The following is a 17,438-nucleotide window of genomic DNA, read 5'->3' as shown; positions in this document are numbered from 1 at the left end:
ACTGCTATTCCTGCACATGCAAAACCCCTTAGTTTAAACCAGCCTCTTAACAGCTGGTGTTGCCCACTATAGTCTGGCTATAAAAACTCTGCAACCCCTTTGTTCGGGGCTCTGAGCTTGGAGTGTTAACTCATCTGGGCCCACCAGCATAATAAACCTGAGTTCTCGAGCTCTCCGAGTGTGGTGATTGGTTTCTCGAGTACTGGTTTCTGCAACAACTACTTTAAATTACTTAGCACTCCTCTCTTTTTTAACACAAAGACAGAATTTGTTAACATGAACTATAAGACCATGCATACACTAGCCTTTATTACTTCTCCAGTTTGAGTGAATTTCATTCCCTCATCACATTCCACAATACCAAGCCATTTCAGCTTCTCCCATGTGCCACTCTTTTCCTTGACTCTAGTCCTCTCATGTTAAAGCTCTTATCTGAGGTACTACTTCTTCCAATAAATATCCCTTATCCCTTGGGTTTTAGGTAAGTACCTCATCTAAGTTTGTGTTATGTCAGTCATGTCTGACTCTTTGCAACCCCATGGACTGTAGCCTGCCAGGTTCCTCTGTCCATGGGATTGTCCAGGCAAGAATACTGGAGAGGGTTGCCATTTCCTCCTCCTGGGGATCTTCCCCACCCAGGGATCGAACCCAGGTCTTCTGCATTGGCAGGCAGATTCTTTGCCACTAGTGCCACCAGGGAAGCGTTACTTCTTCCAAAAAACATCCTCATCTTGGGTTTTAGGTAAGTACCTCATCTAAGTCTTATACACATTCTAATGACATTTTATATCACTATTATAGTTACCATATTCTCTGCATTCCATTCTAAACTACAAGCTCTGTGAAGGCAAGGATCATCTACATATTGTTTGTCATATTATCCTGAGACATTTTCATAGTGTCAGTTATATGGTAGACATTTATATTTTATTTTTTCTTAAATATACCTCAAGCTTTCATTCTGTACAAGTAGGAATGACTACTTGTTAGTTGACTAAACTGCCAAAGGTTTTTGAATATAGACTAGAAATTTTGAATGAATTATAAATAAAGAGAAGATTATTGATGAAAAATAAATTTTAAAATTAGAAAGACAAGCAGTACTATATTTGTTTGCAGTGGAACAGATAGTAATAGAAAAAGAAAAGAAAATAAGACAGGAGTGCCAATATGATCAGGCAAACGGGACTTTGAAATAGACATATTCTTCATTTCTCTACTTCCAACATTATAAGACCCCAAACTCACTAACTCCAATTGAATAACACAGTTGACTTTACTGCTCTAGTTCCAGTATACTGCCTAGATGAAACAAATGACTGGATATTAAAAAAAAAAAAAAAAAACAGATGTTGCATATAAACACAACAAGTAACCCTTCTTTAAAACCCAGCAGTTCTTGAGCTACATGAGGACAGGAACACTTACAAGGAATGTAACTATTGTGATAGTAATAAATCTTTAGGTATTTGATATTGTTAGGCAGAACAAAAGGACTTCTCTGATGGCTCAGATGGTAAAGAATCCGCCTGCAATGCAGGAGGCCTGGGTTCAATCCCTGGGTTGGGAAGATACGCTGGAGGAGTAAATGGTAACCCACTCCAGTATTCTTGCGTGGAGAATCCCCACGGACAGAAGAGCCTGGTGGGCTACAGTTCATGAGGTTGCAAAGAGTTGGACTGAGTGACTAAGCACAGTACAGGCAGAATAAGAAACAATGCATAAATTAGCTTCTTTATCTTTACTCCAGAATGAAGGATATTGTTGCTATGGTTTTCATCTCAATGGACAGTTGAGGACACTCATGTGAATATAACTTGCCTATGGGATCGCAAAGAGTTGGACACGACTGAGCGACTGAACTGAACTGAACTGAACTGAAGGTTACACAGCTACAAACCAGGGCTGAGCCTTACTTTAAATTAAGGTTGATCTGACCAAAGTGGCCCTACTCATTATTCTTTGCTGCTTTTGCAAAAAGTGAGAATATGGAGACATACCAAGAGTAGGAGAATATCAAGTCAGCGTCATCCATCAGCACATTGCATACCATGTTCCCAAATTTCAGAACCTATTTCACATCCAGATTTTCATAGTAGTTCTTTAAAATTTATCTGCTCTTCTGAGCCTAACAATTTCCCATAGCCTCAACAATCTCTGTGAAAGGTGAAGCCTTGTTGCCCCTCTGTTTGGGATGTATCTGGGCATGTCTAGACTCAGTTTGCCTGATAAACTCAAGTCCTGGTAAATAACAAACAAATTAAAAGTGTGTATATGTATGTGTGTATATATAGGTTTCCCTGATAGCTCAGTTAGTAAAGAATCTGCCTAAAAGGCAGGAGACTCCGGTTTGATCCTTGGGTTGGGAAGATCCCCTGGAGAAGGGAAAGGCTACCAACTCTAGTATTCTGGCCTGGAGAATTCCAGAACTGTATAGTCCATGGTGTCACAAAGACTTGGACATGACTGAGTGACTCACTTTCAAGTATGTCAAATACTAACTTATTTAACTCTTTAAATAACTCTCTGAAGATCTATTATTATGCCCATTTTACAGATTATAAAGTTGGATACAGAGGGTTTAAGTAACTTGTCCAAAGTCTCTTAGCTATTTAGTGGCTCCTCCATCCATGGGATTTTCCAGGCAAGAATACTGGAGTGAGTTGCCATTTCCTTGTCCAGGGGATCTTCCTGACCCAAGGATTGAACTTAGGTCTCCCGAATTGCAGGCAGATCTTTACCGTCTGAGCCACCAGGGAATCCCTTAGCTATTCAACAGCATTGCTAGAATCTGAAACCATGCTCCAGTGTCTGGGATCATTATCAGAATGCTATCTATTTCTCAACTGTTAGTCACTCAAGTAAAAATATTCAGAAAAAGGTAGAATATGCAGGTCTATATTTTGGAATAAAAATCTAAGATTTGGTAACCATCAGCATATGAATGGTATTTGAGGCAAGTATAAAAAATATATCACTCAGAATAATATATGAAGTTAATTGGATCCAAAATATGAGAAATGTCAATACTGGCACTCAAGATTTGTGCTTGGCAATATGAGCTGTTCTTGATTTTGCTATTTTCTTTGTGCAACATACTGACAGCATTTGATATTTTTGTCCGTGCCAATTTTGAAGTGTTCTCTTGGGTTCCATTTCACAATGGAAGAGAAAAGACTTGACAATGGAATTTAAAAAAAGATAATAAGCTAATGAAAATAATAGTTAGACTAAAACAATAAGTAGTCTTTTTTACATTGCTATGACACAGTTCAATATGCTATCCAATATAACTACATATATAATTTCATTCTTTCATCCTAAAGTTCCATAAGATATGTACTTTACCTTTCTTATCTCACAGAAAAGGAAAGTGAAAACAGCAGTTATGTATCTTGATCAAGGTCATAAGACTGGTAAGGGGTAGAGCCATGGTTTGAACGATTGTTCTAATATACTATTTTGAGCCATATATTTTATATCTATATTTTTCTAAAGAGTTAGATTATAAGTTTTGCTTTAAAACATGTATTTTAATCAAAATAATATACACAAAATTAACACAATAAGAAGTAGAAAAAAAGTCGATAACAGAAAAAAAAATTTATACAGTATCTTCCAACATCAAATTGCACATTCCAAGGATGGAATTTTTAACTCTTTCTTGTTTGGCTCAATTTACTAATTCTAAACCTTGCTTATACCTTGATTCCTTGACCTACCAATTTTAGTATCTATTGATGGTGCTTTAACCAATACTATCAGCTATTTCATTGTTATTGTCATTCTTCCATTGATTGTGTAACTTTTCTGATATACTTGTTTCTATAATTTGATTCACCACATTTATAACTACTTTCTGTCTTGCTTTCCTTCCACTTCTCCTATCCTACACCTCCTACCTCTTGTCAGCAATTAACTCATGCCTTGTCAACATCAACCTTAGGTTTGTAACGTCTAAACCTGTCACAAATGAAGGCAAATCAGATTAGCAAGATTGCTTAAGAGAAAAACCAGAGCTCTCCCCATATGTATGAACACATTTCCACCCACCTGTTGTCTAATAAAAATTAATGTTCAATAAGTAAGAAGTAAACAAATTAGATTTAAAACAAATTTTAAAAACAGGAGCAACCAATAGTATCCATGTGTGTGTGTGTGTGTGCCACATAATATATATTCTGGCTGTAATTATTGACTTAAAATATTAAAATAAATCTAGATTTTTTGCATATTTTATCTATTTTTACTGGAAAACAAGTTATGTCACATCATTCTTGTAATAATTGAAATTTTATTTTCTTATTATTTAAATTATTTTATTAATAATTGAAATAATTGAAAGTCTTTTTAATAATTGTTCTTGGTTGTACATGCAATATCTAGTTTTCCAAAAAGGCTATTTTTAGCAATTTATCTTGGTCTATAAATAACACTTGGCTTCCCTGATGGCTCAGCCATGACGCAAGTTCAATCCCTGAGTCAGGAAGATTCCCTGAAGGAGGAAATAGCAACCCACTCCAGTATTCTTACCTGGAAAATTCCATGGACAGAGGAGCCTGGTGGGCTACAGTCCATGGGGTCTCAAGAGTCTCGCACAATTTAGCAACTAAACTGCCACCACCATATATAACATTACGTTTGAATTGATTACTTTTCTATTTAAAATCCAGCAAACTTTGAGCTGATTCATAGCTATGCTTTTAAAATTTGTTTGAGAAGACTGAGTTTTTGGTGACATTTCCTTAACTTGATTTATCTTGAATAAACTTTGACATTCTTCTTTGATTGGGACTAAATCATGATTAAAGGACTCAGAGCACTCAATCCATCTTAACTGCATCCAACAGGTGATATTTGGGAATTGAGTAAATACATTAAATATCGGTTTTAGTCCCATGGTGTTTAGAAACTTGGTTTGAGAGTCAAACAAACCTGAATCTGAATTCCACATCCACAACTTCCCAGCTATGTACCCTTGGTAAGTTACTTAATGCCTAAATCCTTCAAATTCAGATATTATTATTAAATAAAGCAGCCCAAGAAAATAGCACAGTGCTAGTGTAAGGGCTTAGTATCACTGATAATCATTATATATTTAATTGTGTGAGTGTTTTCCCACTAGACTATAAATCAGTGAAGTAAATTGCTATCTATTTTAGTAATCTTTTATCTCTGACATACAGTACAGTGTTTGGCAAACAACAAGGGTTCAGTAAATATTTGCTGAATATGTATTTATCAATATAAATATTTTCAGTAATTCTTATTCCGAAGATCATAATCTGAACTTCCTGATCTGCTACTGCTGCTGCTAAGTCACTTCAGTTGTGTCCGACTCTATGCGACCCCGTAGACTGCAGTCCACCAGGCTCCTCTGTCCCTGGGATTCTCCAGGCAAGAACACTGGAGTGGGTTGCCATTTCCTTCTCCAGTGCATGAAAGTGAAAACTGAAAGCCCAACTCATAGTGACCCCATGGACTGCAGCCTACCAGACTTCTCCATCCATGGGATTTTCCAGGCAAGAGTACTGGAGTGGGGTGCCATTGCCTTCTCCTTCCTGATCTGAGGCTGTATCAGTCAATGTATTAGTAGAAATCTCTTAAAATCACTTGGACTGTAACTTTCAGCCAAAAGTTTTGTTCTCAGGAGACTTCCCTGGTGGCCCAATGGTTGACAGTTTGCCTTGCAATACAGGGGGCATAGGTTTGATCCCTGGTCCAGAAGGATTCCACATTCTGTGGGACAACTAAGCCCTTGTGCCACAACTACTAAAGCCCTAGTGCCTAGAGCTCAGGTTCCACAACAAGAGAAGCTACTGCAATGGCAAGCCCAAGCAACCCAACTAGAGAGTAGCCCCCACTCACCACAACTGGAGAAAGCCCACACACAGCAACAAAGATGCAATGTATCCATAATAAACAGGCAAATAAATTTTTAATATTTTTTAAGTTTTCTTCTTAGGCCATCTCTACAGCTTTAATTAATTTAAACTGACTAAAATTGTTTAGTAATAACACTGCTATTATTTATACCCAAAATAGCATGGGAAAGAGCCTCTTCTTAATCATGTGTAACATAGACCTGATTTTTCTGTTTGTAATCATAATAATAAACATCTAACATGGTTTATGATGCGCAATGTATTTCACAAACGTGTAATAGTGTGTAAAAGATCAGTGTGTATGAGATAGTGGTGTAGAAGTGGAGATGGAGATGTGATTCCTTCACTCTTTCTTATCCTTCCCGGATCTTGTTTTATACTTGTTTGGCCAGAGAACATCACTATTTATAGTAGGAACTAGTTACAGTAACAATTTGAAGTGGTATCTGGTAGAGTCATAAACTCTTTAAGCACCTGAGGGAGAGGTGGCACTGAAAGCTGTAATTTCACATCAACCTTATGAGGCAATAAAATTATTTCATAGCCCAATACACAGAGTATTGAGACAGTCTTGACTCAAACACCATATTCTGGACATAGAGTACAGGAAACATCTTTATTACTTTATTAATTTAAGGTGCTGAGAAATGTCCTGTTATATGTCAGATCATAAAATCACCTTTGAGCATTTTAAACTCTGATTTTGGAAGTGTTTCTGACACATTCAAATAAACCTAAAACTTTTACTTCTTTAATTACTAATGCAATCAAGGGAATTTTTGGCTCTAGGGAGAATTGAAAGTATTTTGAGATTTTTCTTGAAAAGTTTTTATAAAACACATGTTTATGACTTTTGAATTGATCCATAGGTTTTAAACATGAAAAAGTGATTTATCTGGCTTTTTAAAATTTGACAATTAGTCTTTTCTTGTGGATAAAAAAGCATATTTTTTAAAGCAACATGATAGAATTAAAATTTATATATAATTTTCTAAATGATATAAATGAAATCATATCATTCTATTTAATATCATTTATAATCTTTATATCATTTTATACATATGTCTCTATTGATATAAAATGATAACTATCTTATAATTTATGTAACTAAAGAACTATAAGTCTGCCTCACAGTTATATCCAGTTAAAAATATAATTATGCACTTCATTCATAAAAGAAAGGAAATTTTAAAATACAGTATTCATTGAAAACTACATAATTTCATAAAACTGAACTTTAATGAAATACAAGAGAATATATTTGTAAATAGAGAAAATAAGAATTCCAAAATAAAGTATTAGAAATAAGAATCCCATCACTTACAAAATAATTTATGTGTTGTTATGGATTAAATTTTGGAATAAAAATTGAAAGGGTGTGTCTTAAACTCCAATGAGTTAAAAAAAAAAAAAGAACAACTTGTACGCCTATTTTCATTGTCAAGTAAACCATCACTTTCAAGTTTTAGTGATAGAATTTTCTATGATATGTGACATACTAGCTCAATGACAAACATTTTCCCAAATTCAGAAGGCTAATAAGCATCAAAAATTAATCAACTTCATAGCTAATATCACCCAGTTTAAACAATATGAGATTAGGCGGTGCGGGCAGGGACCAAACTAAAAGAATCCACCTGCCAATGCAAGAGAGCACCTGGGTCAGGAAGGTCCTCTGGAGAAGGAAATGGCAATCCACTCCAGTATTCTTGCCTGGAAAATTCCATGGACAGAGGAGCACCTGGCCGGCTACAGTCCATGGGGTCACAAAGAGTCAGACATGACTAGGCATGAACACACGCACACCAAACAACTGCCAAAGATTTAAGGAAAAACAAGCTGCTTTTAGAGTTCAGTAAAACAGGTACTTCTATAATCTCTCTATCAAGACCTTTAAAATATTGGAAATACTGTTAACAATTAACTATAGAGCAATGATTGGAGAAATGATGACACAGCTACAGGAAGATTATACAGACGTTAATGATTATTTTTGCAGAACTTTAAAACCAAATCAAATTTTCACAATGTAAAATTATGAAAGGAAATGTAAAATATAAAATTTATAAACACACTATTATTTATATTTTGTTAAATTCAGTCCAGTTCACTTCAGTCACTCAGTCCTGTCCGACTCTTTGTGACCCCATGAATCGCAGCACACCAGGCCTCCCTGTCCATCACCAACTCCCAGAGTTTACTCAAACTCATGTCCATCGAGTCGGTGATGCCATCCAGCCATCTCACCCTCTGTCATCCCCTTCTCCTCCTGCCCCTAATCCCTCCCAGCATTAGGGTCTTTTCCAATGTGTCAACTCTTCCCATGAGGTGGCCAAAGTATTGGAGTTTCAGCTTCAGCATCAGTCCTTCCAGTGAACACCCAGGACTGATCTCCTTTAGGATGGACTGGTTGGATCGCCTCGCAGTCCAAGGGACTCTCAAGAGTCTTCTCCAACACCACAGTTCAAAAGCATCAATTCTTCAGCACTCAGCTTTCTTCACAGTCCAACTCTCACATCCATACATGACCACTGGAAAAACCATAGCCTTGACTAGACACACCTTTGTTGGCAAAGTAATGTCTCTGCTTTTTAATATGCTGTCTAGATTGGTCATAACTTTCCTTCCAAGGAGTAAGTGTCTTTTAATTTCATGGCTGCAATCACCATCTGCAGTGATTTTGGAGCCCAAAAAGATAAAGTCTGACACTGTTTCCACTGTTTCCCCATCTATTTCCCATGAAGTGATGGGACCAGATGCCATGATCTTCGCTTTCTGAATGTTGAGCTTTAAGCCAACTTTTTCACTCTCCTCTTTCACTTTCATCAAGAGGCTTTTTAGTTCCTCTTCATTTTCTGCCATAAGGGCAGAAATATGCCATAAATTTATATAGGCCATAAATTACATATACTCAAAAGAATGAAAAGAATTAAATCAATATTGCAGTGTGGTTGTTTCTGGGATGTGGGTAATCTTTTCCTATCCTTCATGTATATCTGTGTTTTCCTAATATTCCACAATAATTGTAACTGAGGGGATCCAAAAGAAAGAGAATAAACAAAAGATAGTATTCCTAAAATACATAATCTATATCTACATTGAATATTGAAATTTTAAGTAATTATTTTACATAATTATTTGATATGACCCACCTCTCTCTGTGAATTCCTTAGCCTGCTTCATGAAGATTAAAATGTGTTGCTATTTGCTTCCCTGCAGACGTGTACTGATTATCCTCTGTCATGACCAACCAGAGTTGCCAGGAAGGCTTCATCTTGTTGGGTTTCTCAGACAGACCCAAGCTAGAGCAGATCCTCTTTGTGTTTGTCCTCATCTTCTACCTTGTGACTCTGGTGGGCAATGCTGTCATTATCCTGGTTTCCCGCTTAGACCCCAGCCTTCACACACCCATGTACTTCTTCCTCACTAATTTGTCCTTCCTGGATCTCTGCTTTACCACCAGTTCTATCCCTCAGCTGCTTTTCAATTTAGGCAGCCCAGACAAGACCGTCAGTTATGTGGGTTGTGCCCTCCAGCTCTTCATGTTCCTGGGACTGGGCGGCACAGAATGTGTTCTCTTGGCTGTCATGGCTTATGACCGCTTCACTGCAATCTGCAAGCCCCTCCACTACTCTGTCCTCATGCACCCTCAGCTCTGTTGGAAGTTGGTGTCTGTGGCCTGGGGAGTTGGACTTCTCAACTCCCTGGTTATGTCTCCAGTGACTATGAAACTACCACGATGTGGGAGATGCAGGGTGAAACATTTCTTATGTGAGATGCCGGCTCTGATAAAAATTGCTTGTGTGGATACAGTGGCTGTAGAGAGCACTGTTTTCATCCTGTCAGTGATCATTGTTCTGGTGCCCCTGTCGCTCATCCTCATCTCTTACAGCTACATTGCCCTCGCGGTGCTGAGGATGAAGTCGGCGGCTGGAAGGAGGAAGGCTTTCAACACGTGTGGGTCCCATCTCACTGTAGTCTCCTTGTTTTATGGGAATATTATCTATATGTATATGCAACCAGGAAATAATTCATCTCAGGACCAAGGGAAATTCCTTACCCTCTTCTACAACTTGGTGACTCCCATGTTGAACCCTGTCATCTATACACTGAGAAATAAGGATGTAAAGGGTGCACTCAGGAGACTTGTGTCTAGAAAGTAAGATGACAGTGACTAGTTTTATGGTTACTTCTTTTACTCAGTTAATAAAAATAAATAATTCTTAAAGTGAAAAATTTTAACTTATTTAAACATTTCTACCAACCCAATAAAAACCTCCAGGGATGGAATTTGGAAATATGTACTATAAAGGCCAAATATGATCCTGATTACATAATAGGTAAATTTAGGTAAAACTTAATTTTCAAAATATCTTATGTTTGACACTTCAAATCGTCTTTTCTCCTTCTTTTCAGTTGTCCACATCTAACTGAAATTCAATAAAACAATCAGTTAATTCACTCAGTTGTGTCTGACTCTTTGCAACCCCATGAATCATTAAAACCATGAATCAATATATATAAAAATTTGTATCCAGAATATATCAAGAATGTGTACAAATAATGAAAAGGCAAACAACTGAGTGAAGCGTGGGCAAAAAGCTAAAACCAGACTTTTCACAAAGTAAGATGTATGCAAGGCAAAAAACACATGAAAAGGTGCTCATTATTTTCATCTTCAATCATTAAAATATCTAAATTAAAACATAAAATACCAAATATTAGTAAAGATGGAGAGCAACTGGCACCCTCATATGTTCCTTGCAAAATGTAGAGTGATTTAATTATTCTGGGAAAGTGTTTGGCTATCTTTTTAATAAAATTAAGCACATATCCTCTATGATTGAGTATTTATACTACTGTGTATTTTCCTCAGAGAAATGAAAACAAATGTCCATAAAAAAGATTTGTGTGAGAGAAGTTTCACAGAGGTTTTGTTCATTATAGCACAAAACCAAAAACAATGAAAAATCTAGAATGAAAAAATAGATAAAATGTGATAAGTCACCAAATGTAGTTCCATTCATCAATGAAAACGAACAATCTATTGATCCATGCAACAATATGGATGGACCTCAAAAACTTTCTGTTGCGTGGGAAGTCAAAAACAAAAGCATGGATACCATATGATTCTAATTATATGAACTTCCAGGTAGTCAAAAGACTAAGCTAAGATAATGGAAAGCAGAGCAGTGATTTGCTTTGGAGATTTTGACAAGGTGGGAACATGAAGGAATTTTTTAGGGTGATATAAACCCACTTCAGTGTTCTTGCCTGGGGAGTCCCAGTGACGGCAGAGCCTGGTGGGCTACCATCTATGGGGTCGCACAGAGTCGGACATGACTGAAGCGATTTAGCAGCAGCAAACACTCTGCATCTTGATCTAAGTGATTGTTACACAGATGTATAATTTGTCCAAAAAAACTACATATTAATATCCCTTATAAACATTGATGCAAAAATTCAAAGCAGTTTTAACAAACAAAATCCAATAATTGATATATAAATGAAAATATAATCAGATGGGGCTTATCCCAAGAATGCAGGTAAACAGTTGAAAAATCAGTCAAAGTAGTCTATGTCTATACCAATCTGAATGTGCCTTATCTGACCTGAAAGTCAATCAATGTATTTCATCATATTGACAAACTAAAAAAAGAAAAACCATGTGATCATCTGAATAGATGCAGAAAAAACATTTGATAATATTCAACATCTGATCCTGACAAAAATTCTCAGCAAACTAGTAATACAAATGACTTTCCTCAACGTTTTAAATGGCATTGATGAAAACATACACATATATCAAAACATTAAATTATACTCTTTAAATATGTGAGGTTACTGTACATCAATTATACCTCAATAAAAGTGAAAAGAAAAAATGGAAGAAGGAAGAGAAGGAGCGGGGGAGGAAAGAAGGAAGGAAGGAAGGAAGTGGAAAAGAAGGAAGTAAAGGAGACAGGAAAGGAAAAAAAATCATGCCACTGCTGATACTGCCATCTTTCCAAGATATGTGGTAATACTTTCAATTTCTTCAATTTCTACATTTATTTTGCTTATTATATTGCTCAATTCAGGACCTGAAAGAATGGCACTTCAAGATTTCAAAAAAATTATGTATGTTTATTATGACAATAGAAGGTATAATTTGTTCTACTGTGGATGGTGACTGAAGCCACAAAATTAAAATATGCTTGCTCCTTGGAAGAAAAGCTATGACAAACTTAGACGGTAGACTAAAGAGCAGAAACATCACTTTGATGACAAAGATACATATAGTCAAAGGTGTGGTTCTTCCAGTATTCATGTACAGATGTAAGAGTTAAACCACAAAGAAGAAAGAAGAAGGCTGAGGAGCCCAAGAATTGATACTTTTGAATTGTGGTGCTGGAGAAGACTCTTGAGAGTCCCCTGGACAGCAAAGAGATCAAACCAGTCACTCCTAGAGGAAATCAACCCTGAATATTCATTGGAAGGACTGATACTGAAGCTCTGATATTTTGACCACATGATGCAAAGAGCTGACTCTTTGGAAAAGACTCTGGTGCTGGGAAAGATTGAAGGCAGGAGGAGAAGGGAGTGACAGAGGATGAGATGGTTGGATGACATCACTGACTCATTGGACATGAGTTTCGGCAGACTCCAGCAGATAGTGAAGGACAGGGAAGCTTGGCATGCTGCAGTCCATGGGGACACAAAGAGTCAGACATGACTTAGAAACTGAACAACAACAACTTGTTCCATGGAGAACTTTACTGTTGTAAGATTCTAACAAAAGCATACACCTACCACCCCCACATTAACTGTTTTTTCTTTTCAGTGTGACTTGCAGCAATAACCTATGGCCCAACATTCACTTGTGTGTATTTTGTACTTATTTAAGAAATCACAGAAATTGCATTATATGTAAGGGTATAACTTCTAAGTAATATAGAGCTAAAGGAAACATATATTCTTCTACTAATCATCTTCAGAAAGAGTTAAGAGGTTGACCTACAAGAGACTGCATGTGGAAAACAAAAAGAAAGAGAGAGACAATGTGTAATGCATGCTTTGTAAATGTGTATATATGTATTTATGTGTGTGCAATAACACATTAACATATAATATATTATTTATGTTATTAAATCCAAGTACAAGTCCAAATGTAGCATGTTGCAGTGTATACTACAAACTGAACTTGATCAGGGATCTAAGGGATAGAATGTCAGATTAAATTTTTCTAGTTCAGTTCAGTTCAGTAGCTGAGTAGTGTCCGACTATTTGCAACCCCATGAATCGCAACACGCCAGGCCTCCCTGTCCATCACCAACTTCCAGAGTTCACTCAGACTCACGTCCATCGAGTCAGTGATGCCATCCAGCCATCTCATCCTCTGTTGTCCCCTTCTCCTCCTGCCCCTAATCCCTCCCAGCATCAGAGTCTTTTCCATTGAGTCAACTCTTCTCATGAGGTGGCCTAAGTATTGGAGTTTCAGCTTCAGCATCATTCCTTCCCAAGAAATCCCAGGGTGGATCTCCTTCAGAATGGACTGGTTGGATCTCCTTGCAGTCCAAGAGACTCTCAAGAGTCTTCTCCAACACCACAGTTCAAAAGCATAAATTCTTCAGCGCTCAGCTTTCTTCACCATCCAACTCTCACATCCATACATGACCACTGGAAAAACCATAGCCTTGACTAGACGGACCTTTGTTGGCAAAGTAATGTCTCTGCTTTTCAATATGCTATCTAGGTTGGTCATAACTTTTCTTCCAAGGAGTAAGCATCTTTTTCTAAGGTGTTTATACTTATTATTCAGATTTCAGAACTGTAAGAGTTTATTTCATAGGGAGATGGTTGTTTGTGAAGCTTAGGTGAATAGAATCTTTGAGACCCTGTGGACTGTAACCCCCTAGGCTCCTCTGCCTATGGAATTCTCCGGGCAAGAATACTGAAGTGGGTAGCCATTCCCTTTTCTAGGGGATCATCTCAACCCAGGGATCAAACCTGGTCTCCTGCATTACAGATTCTTTACCATCTGAGCCACCAGGGAAGCCCATAATATATTTTTTATGTTATTAAATCCAAGTACAAGTCAAAATGCAGCATGTTGTATTTTACACTACAGACTGAGCTTGATCAGTGATCTAAGGGCTAGACTGTCAGATGAAATTTTTCTAAGATATTTATATTTATTATTCAGAATTCAGAATTGTTTAAGAGTTTATTTCATAGGGAGATGGCTGCTTGTAAAGCTTAGGTGAACAGAATCTTTCAAAATTAATATGTACATTATTTATTCTTTAAATTTTTTCCAGGTAAATGTATTTGAGTAAGCATCTGCAAAACATGGGGATTCATGGAACTAAGGGACTATTTTTCATATTTTTAGAATATATATGGGGCCTTTGCTAGATGTAAGATACAAAGGCCCTGACCAATTGATGCCTGAATCAAAGAATTTGTAAAATGATATGAGGATAGTAATCTAAATATATTTTACCGTTCGAAATTTTGCTGAATTACTGTCAGTGAGATGTGTAGAATATGAAATAGAACTTAGGTCATGTACTATTCAGACATGATAATGTTCTTAAAGGTCATTTTTAAAAAGGAAAAAGGTTAAAATGACCAACCCCCATGCCTCACATCAACATTTTTCAGGCTATATGCAAAACTATATGTAAATACTACCTGGAGTTATTACAGCTAGTGACTGCCGCTGTCACTGGCAGCAGTGAATCACACCCTTCACTCAGTGCTTCCTGTCTACAGCCTTCTCCAAAATAGATGCTACATAATATGACTGCCACACTAGTGAAATGACAGTTGGGCCTAATTTCTGGATGGTTTTATCAGGATTGGTGTCAGAAAGTTTTTCTTTGAGACCAAACTTTTTTCCACAGCTGCATCCACCTATTTCTCTGAAAAAGCTAATGCATTCAGCCCATGAACTTTATAATAAAGCCACAATCAAATGCAAGAAAAAAGTGATATCTCTTTAGCAATTGTCAGAAAATACTAAAATATTAGTATTCCTTACAGTGCTTTTATTGGTTTCTTGCTTTTATTTTTATATTGATTTCGTTTTTTATTTTTATAATGGTTTCATGCTTTTATTTTTGTTGTACTTCATAGTATGTTCTTACATGTCTCTTTGCAAGTAGAAATGGGATAATGTTCCCAAAGATGGTTGCAAATAACAAAAACCAGTGCAGCTTGTAGGGAAGGAAAAAATTTTCCTCCACCATCTTAGGGTCCTGGCTGGGTCTGAAAATTAAACTGACAAAGACAGATAAACAGGAGAAAAGCATACAAATCTTATTGAACTTTTACATGTTCATGGGAGCTTTCATAAGAGAATGAAAAACCCAAGAAGGGCAAACCAGTAAGCTCCTTTGAGACAAAGAACCAATATATTTGTGAAGAATTGACAAAACAAAGGGGTGTGGACTAGAGGTGGTCCAACTATAGCTAGGTAGTACTTATCTTCCTTAATAGGAATAAGGGTTAGTTTAACAAGGTTTGTTTGTAGATTCCTCTGGTGCCATCTTTGGGTTGATAAGAGTCTATATGAAAAGGAGAATGTGTACTGCTTTAGGCAGAAAATGCTGAGTTTTTTCAGCATTTACTGCTTAGTTGCTTTCAGCTCAAAATATTTTATATGTTCTTTAGGTATATTTTGGGATGAGATATTCTGTATTAATTCAAATTGCTTAAAAATTCTTTTAAAAAATGTAAATGCTCCAGGAACAGTGAATCATCATCTCTGGAGGTTGGAATGAATCCATTAACCAGGTTTGGAGCACTCATTTTTTTAAAAGAATGAAATGAAAAAGGGCTTCCCTGGTGGTTCAGTGATAAAGAATCCACCTGCCAATGCAGGAGACATGGGCTCAATCCCTGGGTCAGCAAGATACCCTGGAGAAGGAAATGGTAACCCACCCCAGTATTCTTTTCTGGGAAATTTCATGAACAGAGGAGCCTAGCGTCCTACAGCTCATGAGGTCAAAGAGTTGGGTATGACTGATCACCGATGCACCACACTGAAATAAAGAAATTCCCTCAGAGTTATCAGAGGAAATTTCAGATGACTCATGGGGGACACACACATACCTCTAGAGAGCTCTGAGGTTCAATTGCTTCCATTAAACTGTCCTTCTCAGCCATCATCTGGAGTCAGAGTCCTTCCAACATACCTTCTTCATCCTCCCTTCACATCCCTGTTCCTTAGTGTACATATGAGGGGGTTGGTCATGGGGATAATGACAGTGTAGAAAAGAGACATGAACTTGTTCTGATCCTGGGAGTCGTTGCTGCTGGGCTGACGATATACATAGATGGCTGTGCCAAAGAGCAGGGAGACCACCATGAGGTGGGATCCACATGTGCCAACCCTATTTCTCTTAAGAATAAAGTGGACTTTATTCTTAAGACCACCCTGACAATCCGACCGTAGGAGAACATGATTAAGGCAAGAATGATGACACTGCCAAAGAAGGTCACACACATTCATAGTGGTGTCAACACAGCCAAGTTTGAGAAAAGGAGGGATCTCACAAAGAAAGTGGTCTAATTTATTTCTCCCACAAAGTGTTATAAGGAAGATATACACTGTCTGCAATAAGGAGTTGGCAAAACCAATGATCCATGAAGCAGAAGTCATCAGGGCACACAGACAGGGGTGCATGATTACTGTGTAGTGAAGGGGCATGCAAACAGCTGCATAGGGGTTAAATGCCAAGAATACTAAGAGAAAGCATTCTGTGCATCCCAATCCCAGATCAACGAAGAACTGAGCTACATAGCCACAGAAGGAGATGGATTTGTCTGCTCCACTGAGATTAACCAGGAACGGGGGAACAATGCTGGTGATGTAGTGCAGATCCAGAAAGCTCAGGTTAGAAAGGAAAAAGTATATAGGGGTGTGAAGACGTGGGTCCAAGTAGGACAATGGAATAACGGTTATGTTTCTCAGCAAAGTGAAGATGTAGGAGATCAAAAGAACCACAAAGAGAACTTGTTCCAGTTGAGGTCTGTCAGAGAAGCCCAGTAGGATAAACCCAGTGAAAGAATTTCCATTTTTCTGTTCCATCCTTTGTTAGAACATGGCTCCTGTAAAGACAAAGCATTTAAAATTTTAAAAGTATCTTCCAAAAAGAGGAGGGCCTAGTTCAGTTCAGCTCAGTTCAGTCGCTCACTCATGTTCAACTCTTTGCAACCCCATGAATCGCAGCACGCCAGGCCTCTCTGTCCATCACCAACTTCCGGAGTTCACTCAGACTCACGTCCATCGAGTCAGTGGTGCCATCCAGCCGTCTCATCCTCTGTCGTCCCCTTCTCCTCCTGCCCCAATCCCTCCCAGCATCAGAGTCTTTTCCAGTGAGTCAACTCTTTGCATGAGGTGGCCAAAGTCCTGGAGCTTCAGCTTTAGCATCATTCCTTCCAAAGAAATCCCAAGGCTGATCTCCTTCAGAGTGGACTGGTTGGATCTCCTAGGGAGGAGGTAAATCTATCACGTTAAAAGACAGGGCCATGGGATTTTATATGCAACTATCTGGTTAGATGATG

General features: G+C 37.6%; 1 protein-coding gene and 1 pseudogene across 1 annotated transcript; one reads left to right on the top strand and one right to left on the bottom strand.

Annotated features, from left to right (window-relative positions):
- Positions 1-9,112: 9,112 nt before the first annotated feature.
- Positions 9,113-10,048, top strand: LOC105603799 (olfactory receptor 2W3-like). The gene has a single exon (XM_012101087.2). It carries the CDS (start codon positions 9,128-9,130, stop codon positions 10,046-10,048), a length of 921 nt encoding a protein of 306 aa, XP_011956477.1. The 5' UTR covers positions 9,113-9,127.
- A 5,988-nt stretch (positions 10,049-16,036) lies between these two features.
- On the bottom strand, positions 16,037-16,962 carry LOC105603800 (putative olfactory receptor 2B8; annotated as a pseudogene).
- Positions 16,963-17,438: the final 476 nt, after the last annotated feature.

The sequence above is a fragment of the Ovis aries genome, chromosome 20 (assembly GCF_016772045.2).
Source record: "Ovis aries strain OAR_USU_Benz2616 breed Rambouillet chromosome 20, ARS-UI_Ramb_v3.0, whole genome shotgun sequence".
Lineage (NCBI taxonomy): Eukaryota > Metazoa > Chordata > Mammalia > Artiodactyla > Bovidae > Ovis > Ovis aries.
This window is presented reverse-complemented; position numbering and strand designations above follow the sequence as displayed.

Excerpts from the sequence above, each read along its gene's own strand:
- LOC105603799 (XM_012101087.2), top strand. The coding sequence starts at position 9,128 with ATGACCAACCAGAGTTGCCAGGAAGGCTTCATCTTGTTGGGTTTCTCA.